Genomic DNA, 25,458 nt, shown 5'->3' with positions numbered 1-25,458 from the left:
TTCTAGGCTCGAGAATAAACTTTCATTTCTCTCTTTCACTCCATACCCCGGAGTGTCACTACGCACATGGTGTGTTTGGCTAAGAAGAAGAGCCTTGCGGGTAGAGCCAGCAATGGCGCACCCTCCTTTTGAGACAAGTCAATGAAAAGGGGGGGTTCTAAGTGTCTCTCCAGATTTCTCCAGAATTGCCTATTGTGGAAACATGTGCGTTGAGTGGCTTGAATAGGGAGACTTTTGCCTTTTGCCTGGTTTTCTTTGGCGCTTTTTGTCGGAGGGAAATGTTGGGAATAGACAGAGGATGGAGAAGGTTAAAGGTCAAGTGGTTGGAGGTGATGGAAGTTTCCGCGCGGCTTTGGTGGCGAGGGAATAGATTCCGCACAGCTTTGTCTTTTGTCTTTTGCATCTTGATTGTTACTGGGTCATTTCTACCTAGGACGTGTTTGGATTGGTGGCATTTGAATTGGATTTGAATTGCCGAATGTCAATTTGGCTTGTATGACGGGACTTAGGGGGGAAGGGTGGAGGATGTTGGTAAGGGGGCCATTGTCCAGATGTCAAGGCACTTGACGTTTGTCATGTCTGGGAATTCCAGGTCTATAATATCTGGTAGGGTGTCTTTCGCATTTGATAATGGCCTGTTTATATATAGAAACTGTAAGAAAGTCTCTAATTGAAGAAGCAACGGAATTGGAAGAGTGAAGAGGGTATTATGGTAGGGTAAGCGTAGCCAACTCACTTGAGCCGTCTGCAGTCTTGCTTGCCCTGTACAAGCCGTCGCAGCTTGCTTCCATGTAACTGAGAGTGCAGGTTCGGAAAAGTTATGGCTTTGGTGCCGAGGACGCTTCTCGATGCTGGATGGAGACGGCAGCACTCATGTCCTTATCCCGCGGTCTCTATCGTACAACTAAAGATCGGGCCTAGAATGCCATCTTGTCGCAGAGCAGTTTCCAATGCTAGATAGGTAATGTAATATGATATTCATTTATTAAAATCTATGCAGTCTTGCATGCCATCTCTGTCGACATGGTTGTCTCACTCGAGTCAGTAAACACGCAAATCTTGGGGTTCCCAGGCTGAGCTATTTGGTCATGAATGATATGCAAAGCTTTGCCATACGTATCACTAACCCCACCCTTTCCCCCTCTTCTTCTAAACAGCGACATGATTCTTATTGGAGTGCTTGATCCCTTGACTCGACTCGAAAGTCACGATCAGCCTTGTCTAGGATGAGCTACCCTACACTCAACTTGAGAAGCACCCACCTCTTATTGAAATACTGAATCCATACTGGCGACAGATTTCCAGCAGAGTCCAATACAGCACAGATTCCTCCTTGATTCAATTGTGCGCTCGGAGATGCCTGACAACCATATCACCCCTCACCACAAGGTCAGATTGAGCCACGCTGGGAAACTTGTCGTTCTGGACATTGCCCTGTTCGAGTGAATCGAGCGAAATGTCGGCGTTAGAGAAAAAAATGCTTCATCCTCCTGATGGATTCTGTATCATCCCAGAGGTACGGCACAAGGCTGCCGCTTAGAGCGGCCTTCGCCTTGACGATGAAATCTGCGGAATCTCTTTGTTAGGCTATCTCAACGTCGATTTGTTTGGCGAATCCAATTCTGCTTGCGTATATACCTGGGGATCCCACGGCAACGGCGGGCAGCGATGGTAACTGCATCTCAAAATCGTAAAGAGCTGCATGGAATGAGGCTGATGCTTATCTGGTTGACTTGCTGATGGATTGCTGAGATGTCGTTCTGCAGAGCTAAGACGCCGTCGCGGATTGCCAGCGTTTTCTTGCTCGCTTCGCTGGAAGTAGACGTGATTGCCAACTGCATCGATTAGATCACGGGTTCAAGAGACGAGTAGAGAAGCGTACTTGCCTGTCGATGTGTGTTGGTATTTACTGCGGCCGGCTTCGGTGTGTCTCCAGAGTAGAGTAGCTAAAATGGGTGCGCTGGACAAGTTGACATATACAAGGGGTATGGGGAGGGTTTTTGGACCGGAAGCATGTGTGATAATGTTGGACTGAATACCCTTCACAAAGTCAAAAGATTTTGTTGGATACAATTCACATACCCAAAGACATCGCTGCACGTTGCAAAGTCCTGCCCGCAGCCGTATCCATCAAGCACACTCCATCGACTCTTGCTCATGTCAAGGCACGTAGCCGCCTTGTGCCACAGTCTCAACAAGTGCGATAAGCTAAGAATGTCAGCAGCATCATGGTTATTTGTAGTATGCAGTAAAGCCTTGGCCCAAGAAATAGGGGGGGAAAGGACTGTGCTTTGTTGATCCTTTGCCGCAGCGAGGATAACATGTGAAAGCTCTGTGACCGTTTGGGACCCATGGGGGTGTTCGGCTGCCAATATTGGCTTCTTATCCTTAAGATCAAGCCACGAGAGACAGATCCTACATGCGCAGCAGATGCGATAATGTCTCCAAGGCCTGCGCACTCAGCAGTGCCCTGAAGTGAAGGCAATTTGGACGCCATTGTCCATGGTAAGGTAGATGGCCGGGGAAGACTTGCTTCAGGCCGGCTAGTCAAGCTGTAAGGTGCTCTCCAGCTCTAGGAGGAACACGAAGGGCCCAAAAGGCAGGCTCCGTTCCGAGCAGGAGGGATTCTGTAACTGCTGGCATGTCTTGTCGCTCGCTTCCGTTGTCGCAGGCCCAGGTAGGTACCTCAGATGTGAGATGCAGAGTCCATACACTGCAAGCACGTCCGGATTGTCAATAGAGAAGTGTTATCCAGGGCGTGGTACAGCGCTTGACGTCCTCTTAGTGGTGACTTGAGACCATGTCGCTTGAACGAAGCCTTCGTCGTCTCTCTCGAGAATGCCTGTTTCGTGTCCAGTCAGCACGTCCCGCCGGCTAGAGTTCGAAATGATGTTGCTCCTGGAGATCCGCAAGTCTCGAAGGCCTGAGGAGAGGCTTGAAGGATCAACCTGTAATGAAAGTGTCCGTTGAGTGATTTGGTCTTCTTCAAATGACTTTGACGTACTGTAGGTAAGGTATGGTAGAATGAATCATGAGATTGTACTTCTTTATCCAAGGTACCTTAGATATCTCCAGCATGCTCGTTGCACTTTCCACGGTTTGCGTGTCCTGGAAATGCCTTCCGTTTCTGCCAGCGTCTTGCGTGTCTCCTACAGAGATGGAAAGAGCATGGAGACAAGGAAGGAGCCATGTCTGGCCGCAGTATAAAAAGACGAACATCACCGCCTCCTCTCTCTTCTCTTCCTCTCCTCCTTTCTCTCTCCCATCGAATCAACCAAATCAAAGACAGTCATCTCATTCTTCTTTGGCCATAAGCCACGCCGCCCTTTTTCCTTGTGACGTCCGGTTCGCCCTGGGGGAAAATGTCTTTGCCTGGAGACTCAGCAGTCAACAAGGCCCTGTTTGGGGCCTTCGGGAGGTGATACCTGCCCGCAACATGATGGTCATCATTGTCTCCAGGTTGGCCCCGCAAAACGCGTCAAGCTGTTTAGTGCTTGCACTGCTACCCAGTCGGGGCCAGATGAAGTCTCAGCAGTTGGGATGGCTTGACGTTGGCTTGCATCACCACATGCAACCATGCCTTCTGTCTGCCAAGGGATACGAACAATCCTCCCGTTCCTGACCGTACATTTTTGCTTCTTCTTCTCGTGCAGTGACGGTCAATGTCTCCCGGATCCCACGACACAACATTCATGTGGCTCAGACGTTGGACCATCATCGCCCATGTTCCTTCGGATTCCAATGGATCGCCACATGCAACCATGCCTTCTGTCTGCCAAGGGATCTGAACAATCCAGCCAGTAGAGGAGAGAAAGGGAGAGGGCAGGAAGGGGGAGGATGGATCATATATAAAGGTGTTTGCTCACGTGCTCAAGGAGGAACAAGAGGGGGAAAAGGAGGCGAAAGGCAAACTTTTCTTTTGTGTCGTCATGTCTGATTCTGACCTTTGTTTGGAGAGATCAACAAAAGTGGCGGATCTGGGAACTTGTACAAGCGTTAGACCATGTAGGTCTAGAGGGGTCGAGGGGGACTCGGTAATGGAACCGATCCCATGTCTTGACTGCCTCGAGCATTCGATGCGCCCCTTTCCTGAGCTCCGGGCTACTGAACTTTTGTTGCGGAATATTAGCGAAGTGGAAGCTCGAGTGGCTTCAAAGGCGGTCCAAACTATGTTACCGAGAAGCCATCAACCTACATGTATAGCCGAGACAGATTTCCCTCGATTGAGCGATTCAAGGGGAGACAGTGAGCATATAGATGCTCGACACCGAGAAGCCGGAAGTGAGAAACACCCAACACTCTTACTTTCGCACCTTATGTCGAAATCGTCTGCTGATGCAGGTTGTATCAGCAAGGCCATGTACACCTCACATCAGTTACTACCTCTCAAGAAGGTTGAGGCTTGTGGCTTCGGGCTTAGTTCAATTCCTGTATCTACCCTGTTTGGGATGGAGGCTGATCGTTTGGTAATCCTCGAGTGACGCCACAAGGTGTTTTCAGAGCATGTCTTCCAGAGGCCATTTCATTCTCAACATCACGAGGGCCAAGGGTAGCCGATGAAGAGTACCGAGACTATGAGGCAAGGTGGTGCTTTTGGGTGATGGCCATGGCGAATCATCAGCTTTTCAATCCTGATGCCATATTCAGCTGCTGAGGCTTCGAGCTCGACGAGTGAGGTCTACGCTGAAGATTGGTCAAATGGCAGCACGTACTGAACCACGCTGGTGTAGAGAGTCCCCTTGTTGAGTTTCTCTACGATGGAACACCCGAGTGAGGCAACTTTGAGTGAACTTTCCCAATACAGCAACCTGACATAGCAACGCTTATCCTCTGCAATGCCATCTGGCAAGCCGAGTGACTGACCCCAGCTCAAGGTGTCTAGAAGGGCGAATGTTGACAGCCTTCATCCAGATTCGCCCTGTAAGCCTCTTGTGTGGGAGTTGATGCGGGAGTTGATGCTCCTGGCTATCTCTTGAGGCAACTCCACAGTTGATATGACCAGTGTAATGCTGGAGACATGCTTACACTACAATAGACATATTCATACATCCGTCTACCTCGTATGTGTCCCAATCACTAAACACCAAAAGTCAGATGAAAGTCCCCAACGGCTTCCGACCAAGGCCCGTACTCTCCCCTGTGATCTCTTCAAGAGCTACATCTCATCCCTTGTTCCCCCAGTATCATACTACAGCAAAACATAGGCTATTGAAAGGGGCATCACTCTGTTGGGGAGCACGACCCAAAGATTATCATGAAAAAAGCCTTTACTATATGCATCACAATGGCATCGTTGACTGTTGGTCCAGCACAGCGGCAGATGCATCTCAGGGGTCTTGTTGATCTGTATCTTTTCTGATAGACGACATGTTACAAATCACACGGTTGCGATGCAAGATAAGCGGGATCGCATCCTGGGAGTCAAATCCATCAATCGTCACTGTCAATCTCGATTTGTGATGGCCCATGTGATGAATGAGCCCGGAAAAGGAATGAGAAACACTGCCCAAATGCCATTCTTCTTGGACATACATACTGCTCTGCGATTCACGAGCACTCTTTCACACGTTCCGAATCGCTCTCTTGCGAGTCAAGCCACTCATCCCGGACTGTCACACAAGAGAATGAATGATATGCGCAGTCGTAATTGATCTTTTCCTCCCTTGCATCCCCGAACCCAAAAGCCTCAGGACATGGGGTCAATAGTGCCCACATGAAACCAAATTCTCGGCACTTGTAGCTGATATAACGGCCGTAAGACACGTAATATGAGCCTCCCTTTGCCGGAAGGGATGCTCCCGGATCGGTAGGGGTAAGTATCAAGAGGCGTCTGGGTGTGCAAAAGGAGCGTCAATACTAGTAGCATGAAAAAAAAAAAATGTAATAATGGAAACATCACTCCACACTCTAGCCTGCTTGATCTCGGCGAGAGACAAATTTGCCTCCCTCTCACGTATGGTGTCTATACAAGAAAATCCAGACGAAATTCAGATTGCGGTCCAGAAGTGTCGAGCGCTGCTGGTCGTACGATTCGAGCACGATGAAGTCAGTGCGCATGAATAATAATCCCGAGTCCAACAGCGTACGGACCACTGCCTTTGGTGCAACCTAACAAAGTCTCCGGTCCCCATTGACCAGTGTGGTGATACTATTCAGGCGGAGAAGCAAGGGGGTTGCTTTTGTTAACATGACAAGTGACAGATTGGACGGCTGGAGGACGGGAGAAAGGGCTGGGACTGAAACCAGGTTTTTTTTTATCCCATCTCAGCTGAGTCCAGCTCCCGAATCAAGATGGGCACCGCGGCCTCGGACAGAGGACGGGGTTTCTCGTTCACAGCATGGCGCACAGACGGTGGCTGCGAGCCGGTGAAGCGATTGCAGCACGTACCGGAGGCCTATTGTAATGCCATGATTGAGTCGGCTACGGCATCATGCATTCAACATGCAGCAGTTCTGACAGAGCACTTGTCAACATGCCGAGAAGGAGGTGTTGTGGCGAGGGTGAGAGGATGCCGTTTGTCGCCCGTCACTCTGCACCGCCCTGCCCACATCATGCAGACACACCAACTGCCTCCATGTCCGCAAGTAATACCGTGGAATACATTCAACGGATGGCCCGCTCACATGTGAAGCCATTGGATGCCGCCTTGACCAGCTTCGAGGATGCAACAGCTCGCGCCGCGGAGTGCGTCGGGGAAATAGTATCTTGCATCCGTCCCCATCATCGCATCCTCGTACACTGCTTCCTTTTTGTCCTTTAGTTCGCTGTGTTGGTGGCCATGGCTCTGGCCTGCCATATCGTCCGAGGGCTCGAAATGCTGTTGTATGCATGTATCTTTGACAACCCAACAGCCATCACTCATGCAATGTGGTTACCAGGAGCCGTTGACAGCTCACACAATAACAGTTTGAGGCTCGCCAACTGCCTTACTGACGCTAACCGGCTTCTTCCGGTCTGTGCGACGGACCTGTCACTGCTCTCGGTGTAAACGTATCCGGTTTCACCTAAAACACCCGCCTGTCAACGGAAGCAAAATGGCATAAACCAAGCGACTGGAAAGGAATAAAAAAAATTTAGCCAAGACCGGATCCAGCTCCGGTAATGGTATCTCGCCGAACGCACTGCTGGGCTTGCGTGGACTCGAGCACAGCAATTAGTCGCTTCTGCCTGCTCTGGGGAGATGTCGAAAGTCAGGGAGGTGCTGATTTGCAGCTCTGTAAGTGCCTGATGGCCTCATTCACAGCCAAGCGCATGATGGACAGCCAGCACCTCGTCACCGGCATGGTTCCTCCGTGTAATCGATCTCACAGCTTCAGCTTCAGCCGGTCCGGCGATGCGGCTGATGGAAAAGGGGGGATGCCAGTTAGACTCTTGACTTCTCACCTGTTTCAGTAGGCGATGTCAAAGCCGGCCTTAGCCCCTTGTCTGATTAGACATCCGCAAGGAACCCGAGATACAGACCCTTGAAGAATTGGACGAACAACTGGAGGTCTCGTCGGGTAACTGTCTGTTTCGGCATGATGCCCGCTCTCCGCGGCTGTTTGGTTCAAAGGGTCCTGGGATTCCCAAAGCCAGCCTCTCATCCGCTCGCTTTCGACATCGAGCTTCAAGCCAAGTTCAACGAGACTCGAAGGTCCTCGCTATAACTGATAATACTTGCGCATCATCCACCGTAGAGGAGCATTTCCATCACAGTAGCGTTGACTCAGGATCGTCTCGCGCAGCGCCACGGTGCGCCAAAAGGACCGGGGGCACAGCGCCCTGGCCCCAAAGTTCGACAGCACTAAACAACGCCACCTGAAATGCTCAAGCTCTTGGCCTGGGTTCCTGACGACGGCACGCAATCCGGATGGGGCGTACAAAGTATTGTGGCACGTCGTCGACGCTGCTTCAGAGGCGGGTCGAACCCGGTGATGAGGTTTTCGTGCTGTGGATGCTGGCAACTCGCGGTTAGAAATGTGCCTTTGCACGTGGATTGGGCAGGAACGCACATCCAAGTGACCACCATTCTGCCCAGAGAAGGCTCCATTACTTCTTAACCCTGGGTCAGGGCATGACACTTTCCAAGAGCAGTTGGTAATGAAAGCAGCGGCTTGCCATAACATGTATAGGTATGAGCGTTAACGACAAGTGTTCATCCACGCCATCGCCACGGGCGAAGCTGAGGGATGAAAGGATGAACTCCTGAACTGTGCGGCGATGCGGGCTCGTTATGCCCGATGCCGCTCGCAGACGCTACGTCGTAGAGCGATAATCACAAAGTAATACCGATAGCGTTCTCAACCTGCCGTGCTCCGCAACAGGGGTCCGGCTCAAGCAGCGGCGGGCCTGCCTTCGTCGATCTGGCACGGGATTTGATTGACAGCTTCGACGGCCTGCACGCCCAAGTCCCAATGGCCATGCATGATACCTACCTACAAGAACCACACGCAGCTCTTCGTACTACTACTAGCAGTGCCGATGGTCTACGGCTAGTAGACATAGAACGGTGCTTGTGCGGGCGTTGTAGATAGTAAGTCTATGGTAATGGCTGGTGGCGTAGGTAGGTCGGTATTTGCGTGCGTCCAAGAAGCACTTGCGAAGGCCTGGAGTCGGAAAGTCTGCCCCATGACAGACCTCGCGGGCGATGCGGAGCATGGTGAACAGAGACCGCATGCTGTTGGTGATTCGGAGAGGCCAACCCTGGCATTGGTCACACCGTCAGCTGTAGTAGCAACAATCCCAGACTCTTGAGTGATGAGGTGAGAAACATCAACAAGCGCCAATCCACTGCCGCCAGCTCGAGCGTGAGAAAAAACTCAAACGCACCGAGACGTAAGTATGAATCAGGTCTGCGGCTCGGTATCACTCCGTACTGTACGCAAACGCCTGTCGACGCAATTCGACCTCCACACTCGATGCTTCCACGAGCCTTGCACGTGGATTGGGCCAGGGACCTACGAGTCCATACGCCAGAAGAATATGAGACGCTAGTCTCTCTGACTCGACCCTGAAGCCGTTCGCTTGTGAAGAGCCAGGGAGTCGCCCCGCTGACAAGCAGGGGATCGTGTATTCCAGGCCGGGCCTCTGGCTCTTGACAGCCACAATGGGTTAATGTGAGCCCAAAGCCGGAAATAGGCTTGACGGGGGAATCAGAACAGGAAATGAAAAGAATCTAAGCGGGCGGGGCGGCGGTTTGGTCACCAAGTTATCTTTGTGAATGAACTGAGGCGATGTCGTCACTTCCCAGGGAGAGGAGTGATCTGCCAGGTACATGCAGGCAGTACATACAAGCTGATGGAGATGTGTGACGAAGGCCCTCTCGAGTTCGGCCCAGGCGTATCTTCGAAAGTTCTTACTCTGTGTGGTATCGTATGCCGGTGATATGGAGACTGTCGGCCGAGGAGGAAAGCTGCTCGGGCTGTCGGTCCAGAGGGCCTCCTTGATGATCAAACCGCAAAGTCAGGCAGGATAGTATTATCATGCTGGCGCACAGGGGTGAGCTTCTCCCCGCGTTAGCATGCATGATGTTGGAGAGCCACACCTTACTCGTACGAAGTACAGATCTCCAGACCTAGTGCGATATGCGTGTCAGAGCGCCAGGCCGCTGCCGCTGTTGACGAGTGAACCTAGAAGACTGGGGACAGGAGCGCTTGGTCAGATATCTCACTGCGATGAATCATAATTCAGACATGGAGACTGACATGTGAACTGATATGTTGATCAGGTGCCAAAAATTTCGCACACTGCTCGTGTGTGCTGACTGGTAGATGCTGGATTTGCTCGTTGATTCATGTATTGATCCAATATGACTGCACCGCAGTACCCTTCCATTCTCATGGGTAGGCAAAATATGAGACATAAGTCACGCTATATGCGGCTCAGTATTGCAGCAGTTGTCTCAGAGCATGGTTCGTGGCTGGGGGTGAGCCACATGAGTTCATGTACGGGCAAGGCTGGACAGCTGAAACAACGGGAGGGATAGCACTCTTCTTTCATAGTTTCGAAGCCAAGGGGGGGATAAAAGAAGAAGAAAAATCTTCTGAACGAACCCTTTGCCTTTAGGGCATTACTTCTTCGACCCGTAGCTTATTGTTGTATGTCCCCACCGCGAAATGCTGTTGCATGCATGTGGTTGGTGGCAGCAAGAGTTGGACGCATCTCCATCGTGACGGACTGCTATGTAATGACCGTAATGCATCCTAGACGTTACTCTGACCGACCTAAACGAGCGAGAATCACACTCACTAGCGGTGATTTAGCTGGAATTGATATCGACGCCGTGCGTGATTCTTATTTTTCCCCACTGCCTGTTGAAGGAGGAATTTGCACTTCGCACGGCGTACCAGAAGCACGGGACGTTCGAACTTGCGAATGGCGGCATTGCCATTCAATGTCTGCAGAGCCGATGAGACAGGAGTCGCAGGGAAACGAATGTTAGCAAGGACCACTTCCCATGTTGCACAAGGAAGGAGTAATACTCCGTATGATGTAGTAGTAGACATGATTTCAGGAGGTCGACAACGACGTCCAGTTTTCATACTTTGGGCCATGGCCTCCCTGCATCATCTTTCTGATAGTCTTCAGTGTGGCGCAGGGCTCTTTGCGTGGTGGTGTGGTCATCAGGGTTCGTGAACACTCCCTGGGCGCCCGCCGAGCCTGTGTAGGGAGAGCGTTAGTGACAGTAACTCGCACTTGTAAGACGGACCCTACTCAACCTGATGGATGCTCATCTATGACTGATAAACGGCAGGGAGCAGAGCAACTTGCAGTTGTCCAGGCAGACATCGCCGCGGTAAGTTGGCTGATTTGGGTCTCAGTCTTGACCGTTGTACCCGTCGCTTCGGGACACAATGACATCCAGTTGCTGGTGCTACGGAGAGCTCGAAAGCATGGGCCACATCCAACATCCACATACAGCCGGGGCCAGATTGTGTGATGCCGGAGGAGACGTCTGCATAACCCCTGCGTCCATCCCTGCCATGTCCTTGGCAGCCCACCAGAACCCCTGCAGATTGCCCTCCTAGCGCAGGCGCTTGACGGTTCCCCTGGTCCCCGGAGCCATCTTGCTAGGCCTTCTGTCACTTTGGCACCCTGGGCGAGGGACCTGGGCATCTGGCGATGTAGGCGGCAGCAGACATGTACGAGTACTTTCTGTACTCCGTATCTACCTAGGGGCGTGGATACGAGTTGACAGCCCACGCCTTGGAGGTGATGGAACAGACCAAAGGGGCGAGTGATTGGTGGCAAGGCGGAACAGAATTGGCTGGGTGGGTAGAACAAGTCCCAGCAAGCTGCTCGAACATCTCTCCAAGACGGTTGGCGCCAGATGTGGTCCAAGTCAATAACAGCAGCCTCCCCAGACGGCCGGGCGGGAGACGCCTGTCTGACTTTTCCCTCTCTCTCTTCTCTGAATCCCAGCCTGTGCCTTGCCTGGACTTTTTGCAACGGCAGTATCTGTGGGCTAGGACTCGATCACGAACACTTGTCGATAGGGGCGGGCCACGAAGAAGAAGCAGCCGCCAATCGAGCCCGTCAGCCAGCCGCCGCAATCTGCGAACCGTCAGACAAGCGCCAAGCGACAACCTGCATACCTGTACCAGTACCTACTATTACGAAGCGAAGTGCAGCAGTGCAAAGTAGCACAGCCGGACGACGCACGACGCACGACGCACGACGCACGACACAGGAACCATTGCGAGGCGTCTGGCGTGGGAGGAAGCGAAGAGGCCTGCGGATCACAAAAGGCTTCCAGGTTGAGTCGAGTCGAGTCGAGTCGAGTTCAGCCAAGTCCGAACGGAGTGACCGCTCGCTTCGCCGCTCCAGGCCCTTTCACCCCCCTTCTCCGGGCAGCAAGCACGCTGCCAGCCCCCGCCAAACCCCCCAAATCCCAGCGCCAGGGAGCGCCTGAACCCGCCAAGACTCCCCTGTTCGCGCCTCGGATCGCCGCTGTGCATAGGTGTCTGTCGACCTGGAGCGCATTCCGATTCCATCAGCATCCATTCAACTGAAGCCAGCCACCAGCACCAGATTCCCTCTGCTCTGCTCTTCTGTCCACGAACCGCTCGACACTCTCGGCTGACGCGCCGCACCCGCTGCACGCACCGACCCAACCGCAGCGATCGCAATTGATTGATCCTCGTGTAAGTCCACTCTCAGTCGGCTCCAGCGCCGGCCCTCAGCCCTGCCCTGTCCTGTCCTGTCCTGTCCTGCCGCTGTTCGCCTCCGCCTCATCCCCCATCAAAACCCCCAGCCCGTCAGCCAGCCTCCAAGCTCCAGCACGGCATGATTCCTGCGTAAGGCGGCGGTCGAGATCGCAGAGTGGCCCTTGGGTTGCTGCCCACCTCCGCCATTCCCGTCGCCATCGTTTGTGTTGTCACGGAAGCTGCCGGGCGAATGACTGTTGTTGTTCATTCCTCGGCTCCGCCTCCCACCTCCCACCACCTCCTTTCATTCCAGCACGGCCCGGCACCTGCTTCTCACAACATACTTGCGCTTGCAATCGAATCGACGATAGCTGATGCATTGCGTGTGCCTTGTTGACCGATGACGCAGGACATCCATCTGTCAGACACGATACTAAGCCGGAACGCCAGATCTGGAGATCAGCAGGAGCACTTCTCCGAGCTTGCTTACCTGGTACCTTACCTACCTACCCAGTACTTGTACAGCCTCTCTCCATCCTCCCGCCATCGCCTGGAGGTATCCAAGCCGTCGCAACCTGGGCCTCGCGCACGACAACGGCTCGACTGCTCAGCCAGATAGCCGCCAGTCGCCACTCGAGTCTCCTGTTGTTCTTTCCTCTTTGGCGCACTCGGCACGCCGAAAATCGCGAGCATCACCAGGCGCACCTTTTCCTTTTAGCCGCTCTGATTTACTCACCTTGCATTGCCCCCCCTCAACACGCAAAAGAAGACGACTACTCCTGCTCCTCACCGTTGGATATCTACTGAGCTTGCTCTGGGCCCTACACAAGAGTCCCAGTCGTACTGATCTCGTTTTGCCGGACCTGGGCCTCGAAGACTTGTCATCCGATGACCTGGAATAGCAACTAGCGTCCTTGGCCATCGCAATGCTGAGCGACAACCGCATGCGAGCGAGCCTGCAGGTGGCTCCCCTGGAGCTTACCAAGTCTCGACCTGAAGAGACAAACAATGGCTCTTCCTCACACGACCGGGCCCCCAAAGGCGAATCAAATCTGGACAGTTCAAACCCACGCTCGCACATAACACCGCCCGTTACTCCTCAAGGCTCACAGGAGGATCTCAGTTCTCGACCCGAGTCTCATATACCGCCCATCTTCCACAATTTCCTCCGCGCCTTTTACCCGTTTCACCCGACTCTCGCAATGTCCGATTCAAGCGTCACCCTGCCACTGGATGAAGGAGATGTTGTTTTAGTACACTCGATCCACACCAATGGTTGGGCAGATGGAACGCTGCTGGCTTCCGGCGCAAGAGGATGGCTTCCGACCAACTACTGCGAGGCATACGAGCCCGAGGAAATGCGGAATCTCCTGAAAGCATTGCTCAACTTCTGGGATCTGCTGCGGATCACAACCATTGACGAGGGACACATGTTTCAGAGTCAGGAGTTTATGAAGGGCCTCATTGGCGGAGTGCGATATCTGCTGGCAAGTCCTCCTGCCACTCATCATTTGCAGCTTTGGTTCGAAATGATGCAGTACTGACGTGTTCGGTTTAGGAGCGCACCCAGTGCTTAAATCGAGAGTCTATTCTCATTCAGCGATGCGACGCTCTGCGCAGGTGCCGTAAATCACTTCTTTCAGAGCTCTCCTCGCTCGTCAAGACGTCAAAGCAGCTCCAGGACCTCCAACTAGTGGCGTTGGACTTCCCCGAAGAGATCAACGACGTTGTTGACCAGATGATATTAAAAGCATTCAAGATAATCACCAAGGGTGTTCGGTTCCTCGATGTTTTGGACGATAACAGGCGGACTCACTCTGCTTCGCTTGCAACCGAAACTTTGCCCCCCGTTATTGAGGAGACGTGTGTTCCTCCTACACCTCCCGCAGATAGGGCAGCATTTGGCGAGGCGACACCAGCTGTGACGGATGGCCGTGCTTCTGCCAGCGCAGCTGCCGGGGATGCTGCTTCTCGTGCATCTGGTGAGACCAGTACCGTTGTTCGACCAGGGCAAAGCAACCGCTGGAGCAAGCGATTATCGTCCCTGACCGCGCAGGCTGCTGGCCCTCATTCACGTCCACACTCCCAAGCCAGCGTGAACCGCCTCTCCACGAGCATGGCTCACAGATTGTCACTGGCTGGACCATCTCCGCTTTCTCGCCCCCATCACCTGGTGTCTGAGCGTCTAAGTAAAAGTCACGACAAGTTTCTTTCGCATCTTGGCTCGTTCATTGGTCGTTTGCATCTCCAGTCTCAGTCACGACCGGAGCTTGCAACTGCCATCAAGCAATCCGCCATTTCTGGTGGAGAACTCCTGGCGGTCGTGGATGCAGTTTGTGCGCAAGGCAGCTCCATGATTGGCCCACTGGGCATGTCACGGGAGGCCTTGCTTGAGCGTATCCGGGACCTGGTGTTTGCTGCTCGAGATACTCTGGCGAATGCGGAAATGGAGGGGGCCGATATAATTCTGCCGCAGGACAATACCCTCATGCTCATGTCCGCGACAGGTTGTGTGAGAGCAGCTGGCGAATGCGTTGCATTGACAAAGGGTGTGATCGAGAGAACGGGGGATTTCGAGCTCGAGTCTGCTGGCAATGCTCTTCAGCTAGACCTCAGCGTTCTGGATGCCACGGCGACAAGATCAAGGACACCATCGGTTGCAGAGAGGTCCGACGTTGCCAGCATCACCGGCTCTGCCCACACCGCAGAGTCGATGAGCTCTTCCACTAGGCGGCCAAGCGTCGTAGCACTTGATAAGCCTCTACCCCGAGTCCCCGAAAGCCAGCCTGACGAAGCAACAACCCCCCAGGCCCAATCTCCCAAGACGTCTCGGCCTTCTTCGGTGGCGGAAGGAGCTGTATCCAGCCCAGCATCCTCTGCTACATCCGTTGGCCGAACGCTCCCACCGTTGCCCCGACTTACTACCACTCCCATGCCCTACCAGAGTGCAGAGGACAGCGGTTCTGCCCGTGCGCAGGATCCCCATTCCTCTTTCGATAGCATGGCTGGCTCTAGTGCTGGCAGCAGCACGACCTACATGAGTAGGGATTCAGAGGTCAGCCTCGTGTCCCAGACCTCAACACGCGCCACTACCCCTGATCATACAACAGTCCCTTCAGCAGCCCCCCGTAGCCAACCTTCCATCTCCGAGTTGAGCGCTACGGGAAGCGCTCATTCTACTCACGACGAGGATGCCGACGATGTCGAGTCCAAAATACTGATGAAGACATATGCGCATGAGCTCATATTCAACAAAGAAGGCCAAGTGACGGGCGGCACACTGCCGGCACTGGTCGAGCGCTTAACGACGCATGAGGCCACCCCTGATGCGACATTCGTCTCAACCTTCTACCTGACCTTTAGGCTATTCTGCACGCCCGTGCAGTTGACGGAGGCGCTCATCGACCGATTCGAATACGCGGCAGAATCACCCAAAACGTCAAGTCCTGTCCGTCTGCGGGTATATAATGCCTTCAAGGGCTGGCTTGAGTCGCATTGGCGTGACCAGGCGGACCGTGACGCGCTCAAGCTCATTATCCCCTTTGCAGAGGAGCGCCTCAACGCCGTACTGCCATCTGCCGGCACCCGTTTGTTGGAATTAGCGAACCGCGTTTCTGGGGAGGGCGCGCTGGTGCCTCGGCATGTGTCCTCCATGGGCAAGGCCAACACGGCTATCGGCCAATATGTACCGGCAGAATTGCCACTTCCATCTCCCATCCTCTCCAAGGGTCAGCTGAACGCGCTGCACTCCTTCAAGGCTGGCAGCGCTGCACCCACCATACTTGACTTTGACCCGCTGGAGCTCGCTCGGCAGTTGACTATCATGCAGATGAACATCTTCTGCTCCATCCTGCCCGAGGAGCTCTTGGCTTCTCAGTGGATGAAGAAGGGTGGAGTGGATGCTCCCAATGTCAAGGCGATGTCTTCATTATCCACAGACTTGTCCAACATGGTTGCCGAGACCATCCTCCAGCATACCGAGCTCAAAAAGCGTGCGGCCGTCATCAAGCAGTGGATCAAGATTGCACAGCAGTTCCTGGAGCTACACAACTACGATGGCCTGATGGCCATTATCTGCACGCTCAACAGCAGCACCATCACTCGCCTGCGCAAGACTTGGGATGCGATATCACAGAGGCGGAAGGACGCTCTCCGCAGCTTACAGGACATTGTGGAACCGTCGCAGAACAACAAGGTCCTTCGCACCAAACTGCATGACCATGTCCCCCCTTGCCTGCCATTCCTTGGCATGTACCTGACTGACTTGACTTTTGTTGACATTGGCAATCCGTCGACGAAGCAAGTCTCGCTAGGCAGCGAATCCGAGGAAGACGGTGCAGGAGGTTTAACAGTCGTCAATTTTGACAAGCATACGCGGACAGCCAAGATTATCGGCGAGCTTCAGCGATTTCAGATCCCTTATCGGCTGACGGAGCTGCCTGAAATGCAGGAGTGGCTGTCCGCGCAGTTTCAGCTCATCCGCGAAGGGGACCATGGCAATGTCCAAGTGACATACTACCGCAAGAGTCTTTTGCTTGAGCCTCGCGAAACGGCGGCGGCGAGACGGGACTCCGAGACTCCGGCCGGAGCTGCGACGGCATCAACACCATCTGCCCGAACAGATCTCTTCGGCTGGATGACGCGAAGTGGCCAGAGTTCCACACCAACACAGCCATGAAGGAATCAAGAGCTGCTGGCTCATAAACTGCCTCCCGTCTAGACGACTCTCGATTTGGGCATTGAAATCTCGAAACCTCACATACCTGCCTCTACGCACATATACATTGCTAACTACATTTGATTTCGATACCCCGTCATTGTTTCTGGTTATGTTCTGTTTCACCCGGGAGGGCAGGCACTCCTGAATGGACGCTCCGATCGGCATTACGACGCTTATTCATCTGAGCAAATATTATTCTTTCGCCGCGGTGGAAACTTCAGACCAAAGGAGTCCTGATAACGCCATTAAGGGCTTTGTCAAAGAGGATGACATCTCTGGATGTGTCTGTTTTCCTTCATCTCGAAGACGAGGGTTGTTGATTGGTGGGAGTCCTGGGAGGTGTTTTGCTTCGTCGCTCTCAGCTCCTCTCGCTGCATGTTGTAATTTTGGTTCTCTTTCTCTTATTCTCTTGTGGGTGGGTTGTGGTGGCGGCAACGGAGTTTGCGAATTTGCTTTCGTCTTCATTTATCGGGGAAATTGGGCGTTGGAACATAAAAGGGCTTGATACGGATCGGGTCCGAGTGATTGAGATGATAATGATCTGTCCTTTTTCTGCGAGTTATTGGGAAGAAGGGCAAAACGCATACCTGTCAAGCGGTCACGGGGGCGTCACGATGGGATGAGGTGGGCTGCGGGCATGAACGGTTTTGCGTACATGGAGTTAGAATCTGTACCGGATGGCATATTACACCATGGTAGAGTGAAGAGACACAAGATTTGAATCCACGTTGATGAACAAAGAGATCAGAGGAGTGATGTTAACGAGTAGCCTCGAGTCGCGATCGCATATCGGCGCTTAAAGCAAGCACGTGCCACGAGGGACGAGGCAAGCAGCGCTGAGATGGCGACGCACATGGATGTAACCCCCGTGCACGTGGCGGACATGGCAAACGCATGGCATGTACAGACGGAGCTGGAGATGGTGGGATGGGACATACAGAGAGCCATGGAGATGGAAATACAAACACGTCGAATGGCTTGATCACATGGTTAGCCTTGCGCGAGTCGCCGGGATGCTGGAGCACCTAGTACCGTTCGACCCTCGGAATCAGATGTCATGTACGGAGGACGAACTCTGCCCCGTACGAATAACGGGCAGAGCAGACGCCGGGAGAAGGGAATCCAACGTGTGAGACGAGCCGAGTTGGGAGGGTTAGGGAGGGTTAGGTAACGTGTTGGATCTGCTGGTGGGACCTGGGATTGTTGCTTCGTTTTGTGAACAGGCGGTTGGAAGTTTGATAAGGAGTTGGGAAAGGGACGGGACTGACTTGGAAATAATGTGCGGGTAGACAGATGGATGGATAGATACGAACAAGCAGAATGTCATTACTGGGGGCTTCAGCTGAAGATGAAGAACAAAGGCTGCGAAAGTGATACTAGGTATGTACTAACTTGTCTTTGATTGCACGGCTTGATGTTAGAATGACGATGTTCTCGTACTGACGGGAGGTACATACTACACTACTGGAGCTGACGGGAGTGGTGGCATGTCTTGGGTGGCTTGTAGAAGCTGGAAAGTCGTTGGTCTTTGTTGAGGAGGCGGATGTAACATTTCTTCAAGGGACCAGGGACTATGGAGTAGATCCATGCTGGTGCCGAGCTTCTGAGAAGCTCAGATAAGTCGGCGGCTACCGAGGACTCCGGCTGGAACGCCTGGTCGACTATCTGGGCTACCGTACTTGACACACCTACTACTGCCTAGATACTAGATAGCTATCTTAGGTAGCATTACTTTGATCAGCCATGGGGCTACATACCATATGATAAGGGTGTCAAGCGCGTGCGTGTTGCGTACATCTAGGTATTATAGGTTTGTTTGGATGTAGAATCTAGCTTTGCTTGGCTCTCGGAGATGCACGCTGGGGATCCGGATGGTGGGTTGTGAGGTGGGTATGGGCGGCTAGTCGGATCCTGGGAGCAGCCTGCAATGATACATACAGTAGATTGCTGCCCGAAATGAAGCAGCAAGATTATCCGGCTGGACATGGAAGTTGGTTGTGATAAGGCGTGTTGAGATACTGCTGATACGATATATCGGGTGCGGTTGGCGATGGCCAGTGGAGGGCTTCTTGCACGCTCTGCGGGAGTCTTGAGTGACGCTCACACAGCTACTCGTACTATTACTCCATACAATGGCCGGTATAGGTACTTTCTCCGTATCGAGGTACTACATAGATTTGACACTGTTTATGGGGGGAGAGCTGGGGCCCCGCGAAAGCATGGAGAGTGGAGAGGCCTGCAATCAAACGTTCGGCGGCCCCAAGGTCTTGGATTGAGAATCGTAATGGTGGTAGCGTGGACGGTACAAGACGCTGTCACGGGCCAGACTTGGGTGCCCAACATGAGGGGGAGCGGCGAACTCTGCCTGCATGCCTTGCTCTTGTATGTACATGTATACTACTAGTCATATTACTATACGATAGTATATCTGTAACATTGGGCATGTCCTGTCACTGGCAATCACCGGCAAGCAGGCAGGGGGAAAGCCTCTAGCGCTCGCTCGTGGGTCGAGCTGAGGCTAGACTCTGATCGAATAACAAGAGACAGGCGAGATCGCAAAGAGCCCACCAAGACGTGTTGAGGTTGTTACGGATCACCAAGTTCTGGAGTCAGAATCCCATGCAGTTAGTCAGCTGAGCCGGGCAAGGCTCCCTCACCCCTGTTGACTGGTTCCCGCTAGCAGTAGCAGCAAGGCTCAAAGCGTCTTGAGCATCCGAGGGGACGAGGGAACGTTACATGGACAGCCTAGGCCCGATCCGGAGCGTCTCTAGAAGCAAGTGACAAGAAATGGAAGAGAACGACGAGACGGCCTCTCGTTCGCGTCTGTGGCTGCTGGCAACGGCGCTCGGCTTCTCGCAGGCGGGTGACCTGTAGCGCCTGGGCAAGCGTCCTTGTGGCGGCGCCGGTGCGATCGAGAGAAGCGCTCGAGGAAGGTATTCAGAGGTGAGGCCTTGGGGGCTAACGGTGAATGGCAGAGGTTCTCGCGGATCTTGTATTTTTTCCAGTAAATAGTAAGTGCATGTGCTGGGCAGAGAGAACAATACGATATCTTGAGATTATTGATTGTGGTGTTGTGCGTGCGGAATCGAGGTTCGGTCGCTTGCAAGGTGAAAGCCCTTGATAACCGAAGAAGAAGCGACAGCCCTGAAGCAGCCCTCGGAATCCATCTTGTGCTAACAGACTCCTTCCTTATCTACCAGAAGTGCCATGTATTATTACTTACTTGCCTTTTCCCACCCTCCATGCCGAAGCGCGCCCCGCCCCGGACCTTTTACCCTCCTCGGGCGCAGCTCTCTCACGGCACATCTTTGAGGATTCTGGACAGACGGTTGAACGGGGCCACTGAGAGCACAAGACAGGGGTCGCGGGCCATGCAGCCGCCAATGCGCTTCTGGGGGGGGCGGTGGCGGACGCCTCGATCTGGGTCGGGCTTTCACAAGGACCAACCAGCGGCCGGGGCCATTCGGGCCTTCACCCGCGAGCTGACAAGTTGCCCACGCTTTTGCTCGCGGCCAGGGGGCCAGGATTGGGGGATTTACTGGCCGTCGACAGTTGCTTCCCCGGAAACATTTGTCTGTCAGTCTGTCTGATGACTTGAACAGCCGCCCCCAGTTCCGCTTCTGATATGACTTGTGCTCTTATAGGACGGAATAGAAGTGCGATACGAAGCGCAGCCTGCGATACGGCAGCGTGGCGTGCCTGCGAGGAGGGCCAGGGTTGATACTATCGCTATCGACACCGTTCCTTTGGGTGCAACAGTCGTGGATATGGTGACGAGCGAGTAGGTAGGTAACTGGTAGGTAGCTTTCTGACTCTCGGCTGGGTGCAGAGGAACAATTCGAGCATTGGACAACAACCATGAGACAAACGCTCTTTGTTCGGGACGGCACTATCCCAACTGAACTGCGACGCCACCAGAGCTGCCGATAGCCATGCCACCACACCCACAGACATACATACCTACATACGGGGAGGACGCCTCAAGTACATACATACGCTCCCTTGCTCGGGCTCTACCCCAAGAAGCGAAGGCCAGCCTCCATCTGCTGCTAGGACGTATTGGTCACAAGGCCGTCCATTCGCGGAATCACAACCTCACTGCAGGAAGGCAATATCAGCCGCGACATGGGGTTGCATCGCTGCTTGGCCAATGTACGCTGCCCACGCCTCTGTCGAGGCCAACGCAGGTGTCCAGTCGCAGTCAGGGAGGTGTCGAAAGGAAGCCATCGCTATCAGTCACCTCCCCCCCTGTGTTCGCCTCCACGCGAGAGTTGTGCTCATGCTGACACACACCTCGCCAGGATTGCATCCCATCTGCCTACCGAGCTGCAACCAGCATGTCTCTGCTCTCCAACACGGAAAATAATCCCATTTATGATACGAATATTTGCATCTTCTCACGAAAATCGACTCAACCGCCTTTCATCAGAGTCGCGTGCTGCTTGCGGCGGCATAGCCGAGTGGCGCTGCTCCACCTCACGGATCCTCGCTCATCAAAAATAAAGCGTGGCGTGGCTAGACCCCGGTCTCGTTCTTATTTTCCCCTCTATTCTGCTTTATCAATTACATTCCTTTTTCGTCTGGTGACGGCCGACTCTTGGGGTTGTTCCGCCTGAGATATGGAGTGGACATGGCCGCCTTGCTCGCCTTGCCTAGCCGTCGCTTCGCATCATGCCATCTGTCTGCTGTCAGAAGCAGCGTGTGCTCACAAAATCGAATGCCCTATCTTGATAGCATCAGCCATCCCGTTACACCTACAATTTCTTCCGAAATCGGGAGAAAAAGAGGACGTCTATTCTTAGCAAGTGTGTCGTGTTGTGTGTCGCTCAAACCACACACCACATGCCAGTCATACCTCTGTCTCGTATCTGGCTGGCAGCTCCGTTGCTCTGGCAAAAAGAAGCTTGTTGTTGCCGTTGTTGGCAATGGCAGGCCTGGTCATGCCCTCTTTTCCTGTCGTCGTCTAGGTAATGCATGAATGGCCCAGCGTATTGCTTGATGACTCTGGCTCGCCGGCTCGTTCCAGGCGCCGTTTTGCTATCTCGTCGAGCATCGTCCTGGATCCAATCTTCTAGCACATATTACGAGCACTAGTCAGCGCCCTTCCCACATTCCCGATTGTCACGTAGCTTGTGATGCAACCTTTCTCTTATCCACCTCGTTACTGTACTGGCCCAAGCGACCCCTGCTCATCCGGGCCGGGGCTCTCCAAGGTCGCATTAGCCAACCAGGCTCGAGCACCGCACGCTTTCGCGCATCTGGCCGCCTCTCTCTTGGCTGCTACCAACGCCCCGGGATCCACGTTGTATGCACTTGTACGAGGCTACTCGACAGGTTACGGAGCAGGCAAAGTAGGTACCGCGTTGCTCTCTGGCTGCCGGTGCCGCTACTTTAGCAGCCACCCGGCGTTGGTGGGCTTGACTCCTATTATCTCGTACAGAGTACGGGGGTCTGGAGTACTCGCCCGAGCGCACACACAACACACACACACCTTCGACGCAAGGCCTGTGTCCGTACGGCACCAGCACACGAATCCTTCTCTGCCCGTTACGACCTGAATGCTGGTGATTGTGGTGTGACCTGCGGCCCTTGATTCCTCCCCCCCCAGCACCGTCTCCGCACCAACCTAGCGCTCTCGCTGCTCATCCGTCCATCCACTTGGCAGCTAGTAACCCGAGGTGGTTTGCTGGACGGCTAGTTGAGCTACCTTGACTGCGTCTGTACCATCCCCTGGAGCAATTGGGATGGGGTAGCCCTGCCGATACTACCCTCCCAGTTGGTGGCCGTCAGATCTGCGCGCGACCTTCATATATCATCAGGGCCCCCGGATTTACTTCTGGGTCTCTCCTCTGTCCGAGCTTTCTTCTTCACTGTCCGCTCCCCATTGTCGCCTTTTGTTCCACGGCCTCGGGTCTCTCCTCGGTGGAACAGAACACGCCAAAGACAGAGCGCTCAGACTCCCTGTGAGCGTTCCCTCGGCTGAGTTTTTCACTCTCAGTGCGAGGCTATCGACCATAAGAGAACAAAGTCTCTTTTCCACACGATTACCAATCGGGGAAGCAGAGCCAGTCCTCCACCATGGCTGACGACGAAAAGCACGCCGCGGACCCTGCTCCGGAGGTCGCCCCCGTCGACTCGTACGCGGCCGCTCAGAACGGCGCCGAGTTTGTTGACCGGCCCGCCGGCTGGATCTACAAGGGCCACCGGATCTTTGGCAAGGAAGTCTACTATGCCTCGCCCCGAGTCCAGCTGCTGCTGGTCGCCCTCGTGTGCTTCCTCTGCCCCGGCATGTACAACTCCCTGACCGGCCTGGGAGGTGGTGGTCAAGTCGACCCCACGGCTCAGGACCACGCTTCCGTCGCCCTGTACAGCACCTTTGCCGTTGTCGGTTTCTTCTCCGGTACCTTTGCCAACCGTCTTGGTCTCCGTCTCACCATCGGCATTGGCGGTCTCGGATACTGCATCTACAGCGCCTCTTTCCTCAGCTACAATCACAACAAGAACATTGGCTTCGTCATCTTCGCCGGTGCCTTCCTCGGTGTGTGCGCCGGTCTGCTCTGGACCGCTCAGGGTGCTGTCATGATGTCGTACCCCCCTGAGGAGAAGAAGGGTCGCTACATCTCCACCTTCTGGATCATTTTCAACCTTGGTGCCGTTATTGGATCTCTGGTGCGTTTGCTATTTTGAGGCCCTTGATCTTACCTCCTTTTGCTTTCGTGTGTTTCATGTGCTAATTTGTACGATTATAGATCCCTCTGGCCCAAAACATCCACAGCCACTCCGGAACTGTCAGTGATGGCACCTATGCTGCCTTCATTGTTCTCATGTTCCTCGGCCTTGTCCTCTCATTCTTCCTGCTGGACGCCAACAAGGTCATTCGTGAGGATGGCACCAAGATCGTCCTGATGAAGAACCCCTCGTGGACGACCGAGTTCAAGGGCCTCTGGGAGACGCTGTACAACGCCCCCTATGTTCTCCTCCTCTTCCCCATGTTCTTCGCCTCCAACATCTTCTACACCTACCAGAACAACGACATGAACGCGGCCGCCTTCAACATCCGCACCCGTGCCCTTAACAACCTGCTGTACTGGCTCGCTCAGATCATCGGTGCCGTCATCAACGGCTATGCTCTGGATTACTCTGGTGTTAGCCGCAGCGTCCGTGCCAAGGCCTCTTTCGTCTTCTTGTTCGTCCTCACCTTTGCCATCTGGGGAGGTGGATACGCCTGGCAGAAGATCCAGCCGAGCCGCAGCGTTGTCTCCGCCCCCGACTACGAGTCCCACAAGGTTGACTGGGAGGATGGCGGCAAGCTCTTCATCGGCCCCATGTTCCTGTACTTCTTCTATGGCTTCTACGATGCTATCTGGCAGACCAACATCTACTGGTGGATGGGCTCATTGTCCAACTCTGGACGCAAGGCCGCCAACATGGCTGGTAAGTCTCTAATTTCCCGCAGGTTTCACTCGTTGACACATGCATGTTGCTGACTACGACGACGATAGGTTTCTACAAGGCCTTCCAGTCCGCCGGTGCTGCCATCTTCTGGCGCCTGGATGCCATTGGCACCTCGTACGACACCATGTTCGCCGCCACCTGGGGTGTCCTTGCCGGCTCCCTTGTGCTGGCCGCGCCCGTCGTCTTCTACAAGATCAAGGACCATGTCTCGATTGAGGAGGATCTGAAGTTCAGTGACGAGACAATCGAGGACGTCGTCGTCGGTGCCAACAAGACCACCGATGTGTAAATTTGTGGAGAGGTGGAAGGGGCGGTTTGGTTTATAATGACTTTTTTTTTGGTCGGGCGGAGGTTCTCGACTGGTTGATGACTCTGAAGCGTTTCCGAACGGTTGATGCTCCTGGATTTACATGATTTAATGCAAGGCTCTACGAAAGCCTCCTATTCCCATATATTAAATTCAATACCAAGGACATGTTGTTTCTGTGGAGCATTTGGATCGCTTTTGTCGTGTTTGTGGCGTACGTCGTGAAGCGCGGCTGAGAAGAGGAATGAGGATAACAGTTGATGAGATGGAGGGGTGTCATCGTCGTAAAGGAGGCCACAGTGTAGTGTTGTTGATGATCAAGTATAGCAAGTATAATATAACAGGAATGAAGGGATACTTTGTACGTCATAGATCTTGCGTAAACACATGTTTTGAATCAGGCAGACACACACCCAGAATATGAATTTCCTTGGCAGTGGTGTCTCAGTGGTCTCGCGCTGCTCTCCCGGCCGGGCGCTTAAGCGGCGCGTCTTGAGCGGCTACAAGTTGCAGCAAAGCATGTAAGCTTAGGCCTAAGCTACCTCCGAAGTGGCTACGCCGGTTATGTTCATCAATTCACCGTCTCACATGGTAGGACAGCAGCAGTAGACTGTAACTCATCCAGAAAAAGTCCAGCTGTTTGAACTGAGACCGGGCAAGCCTATGAAACCAACCTGAGGTCGAGCCCGTGACACTTGATCTGCCCTTTATCATCTCATAAACGGGTTTCCACCAGCGCCTGAGCGACTTACATAAGCCTGGGCGCTGATTGTGCGCGGCTATTGATTGGACGAGAGCTCTCGACGTCCGCAACAGCTTTTTAAATGTTTCTAGATGATACATTGCTATG

The 25,458-nt window shown here is 53.6% G+C and overlaps 2 protein-coding genes across 2 annotated transcripts; both read left to right on the top strand.

The window, feature by feature from the left end:
* Positions 1 to 13,052: 13,052 nt before the first annotated feature.
* Positions 13,053 to 16,804, top strand: TRIREDRAFT_67275 (guanine nucleotide exchange factor; the record flags this gene model as incomplete). Its single annotated transcript, XM_006968141.1, has 3 exons — positions 13,053 to 13,617; positions 13,644 to 13,648; positions 13,685 to 16,804. 3 exons carry the CDS (start codon positions 13,053 to 13,055, stop codon positions 16,802 to 16,804), a joined length of 3,690 nt encoding a protein of 1,229 aa, XP_006968203.1.
* Positions 16,805 to 22,924: 6,120 nt separating this feature from the next.
* TRIREDRAFT_80863 (uncharacterized protein) lies at positions 22,925 to 24,792 on the top strand (the record flags this gene model as incomplete). The annotated part of the gene is made up of 3 exons (XM_006968140.1): positions 22,925 to 23,515; positions 23,596 to 24,280; positions 24,349 to 24,792. 3 exons carry the CDS (start codon positions 22,925 to 22,927, stop codon positions 24,588 to 24,590), a joined length of 1,518 nt encoding a protein of 505 aa, XP_006968202.1. The 3' UTR covers positions 24,591 to 24,792.
* Between the last annotated feature and the right edge of the window lie 666 nt (positions 24,793 to 25,458).

Source organism: Trichoderma reesei (assembly GCF_000167675.1).
Source record: "Trichoderma reesei QM6a unplaced genomic scaffold TRIREscaffold_21, whole genome shotgun sequence".
Taxonomy (NCBI): Eukaryota; Fungi; Ascomycota; class Sordariomycetes; order Hypocreales; family Hypocreaceae; genus Trichoderma; species Trichoderma reesei.
Note: the sequence above shows the minus strand (reverse complement) of the source record. Positions and strands in the feature narration are given on the sequence as shown.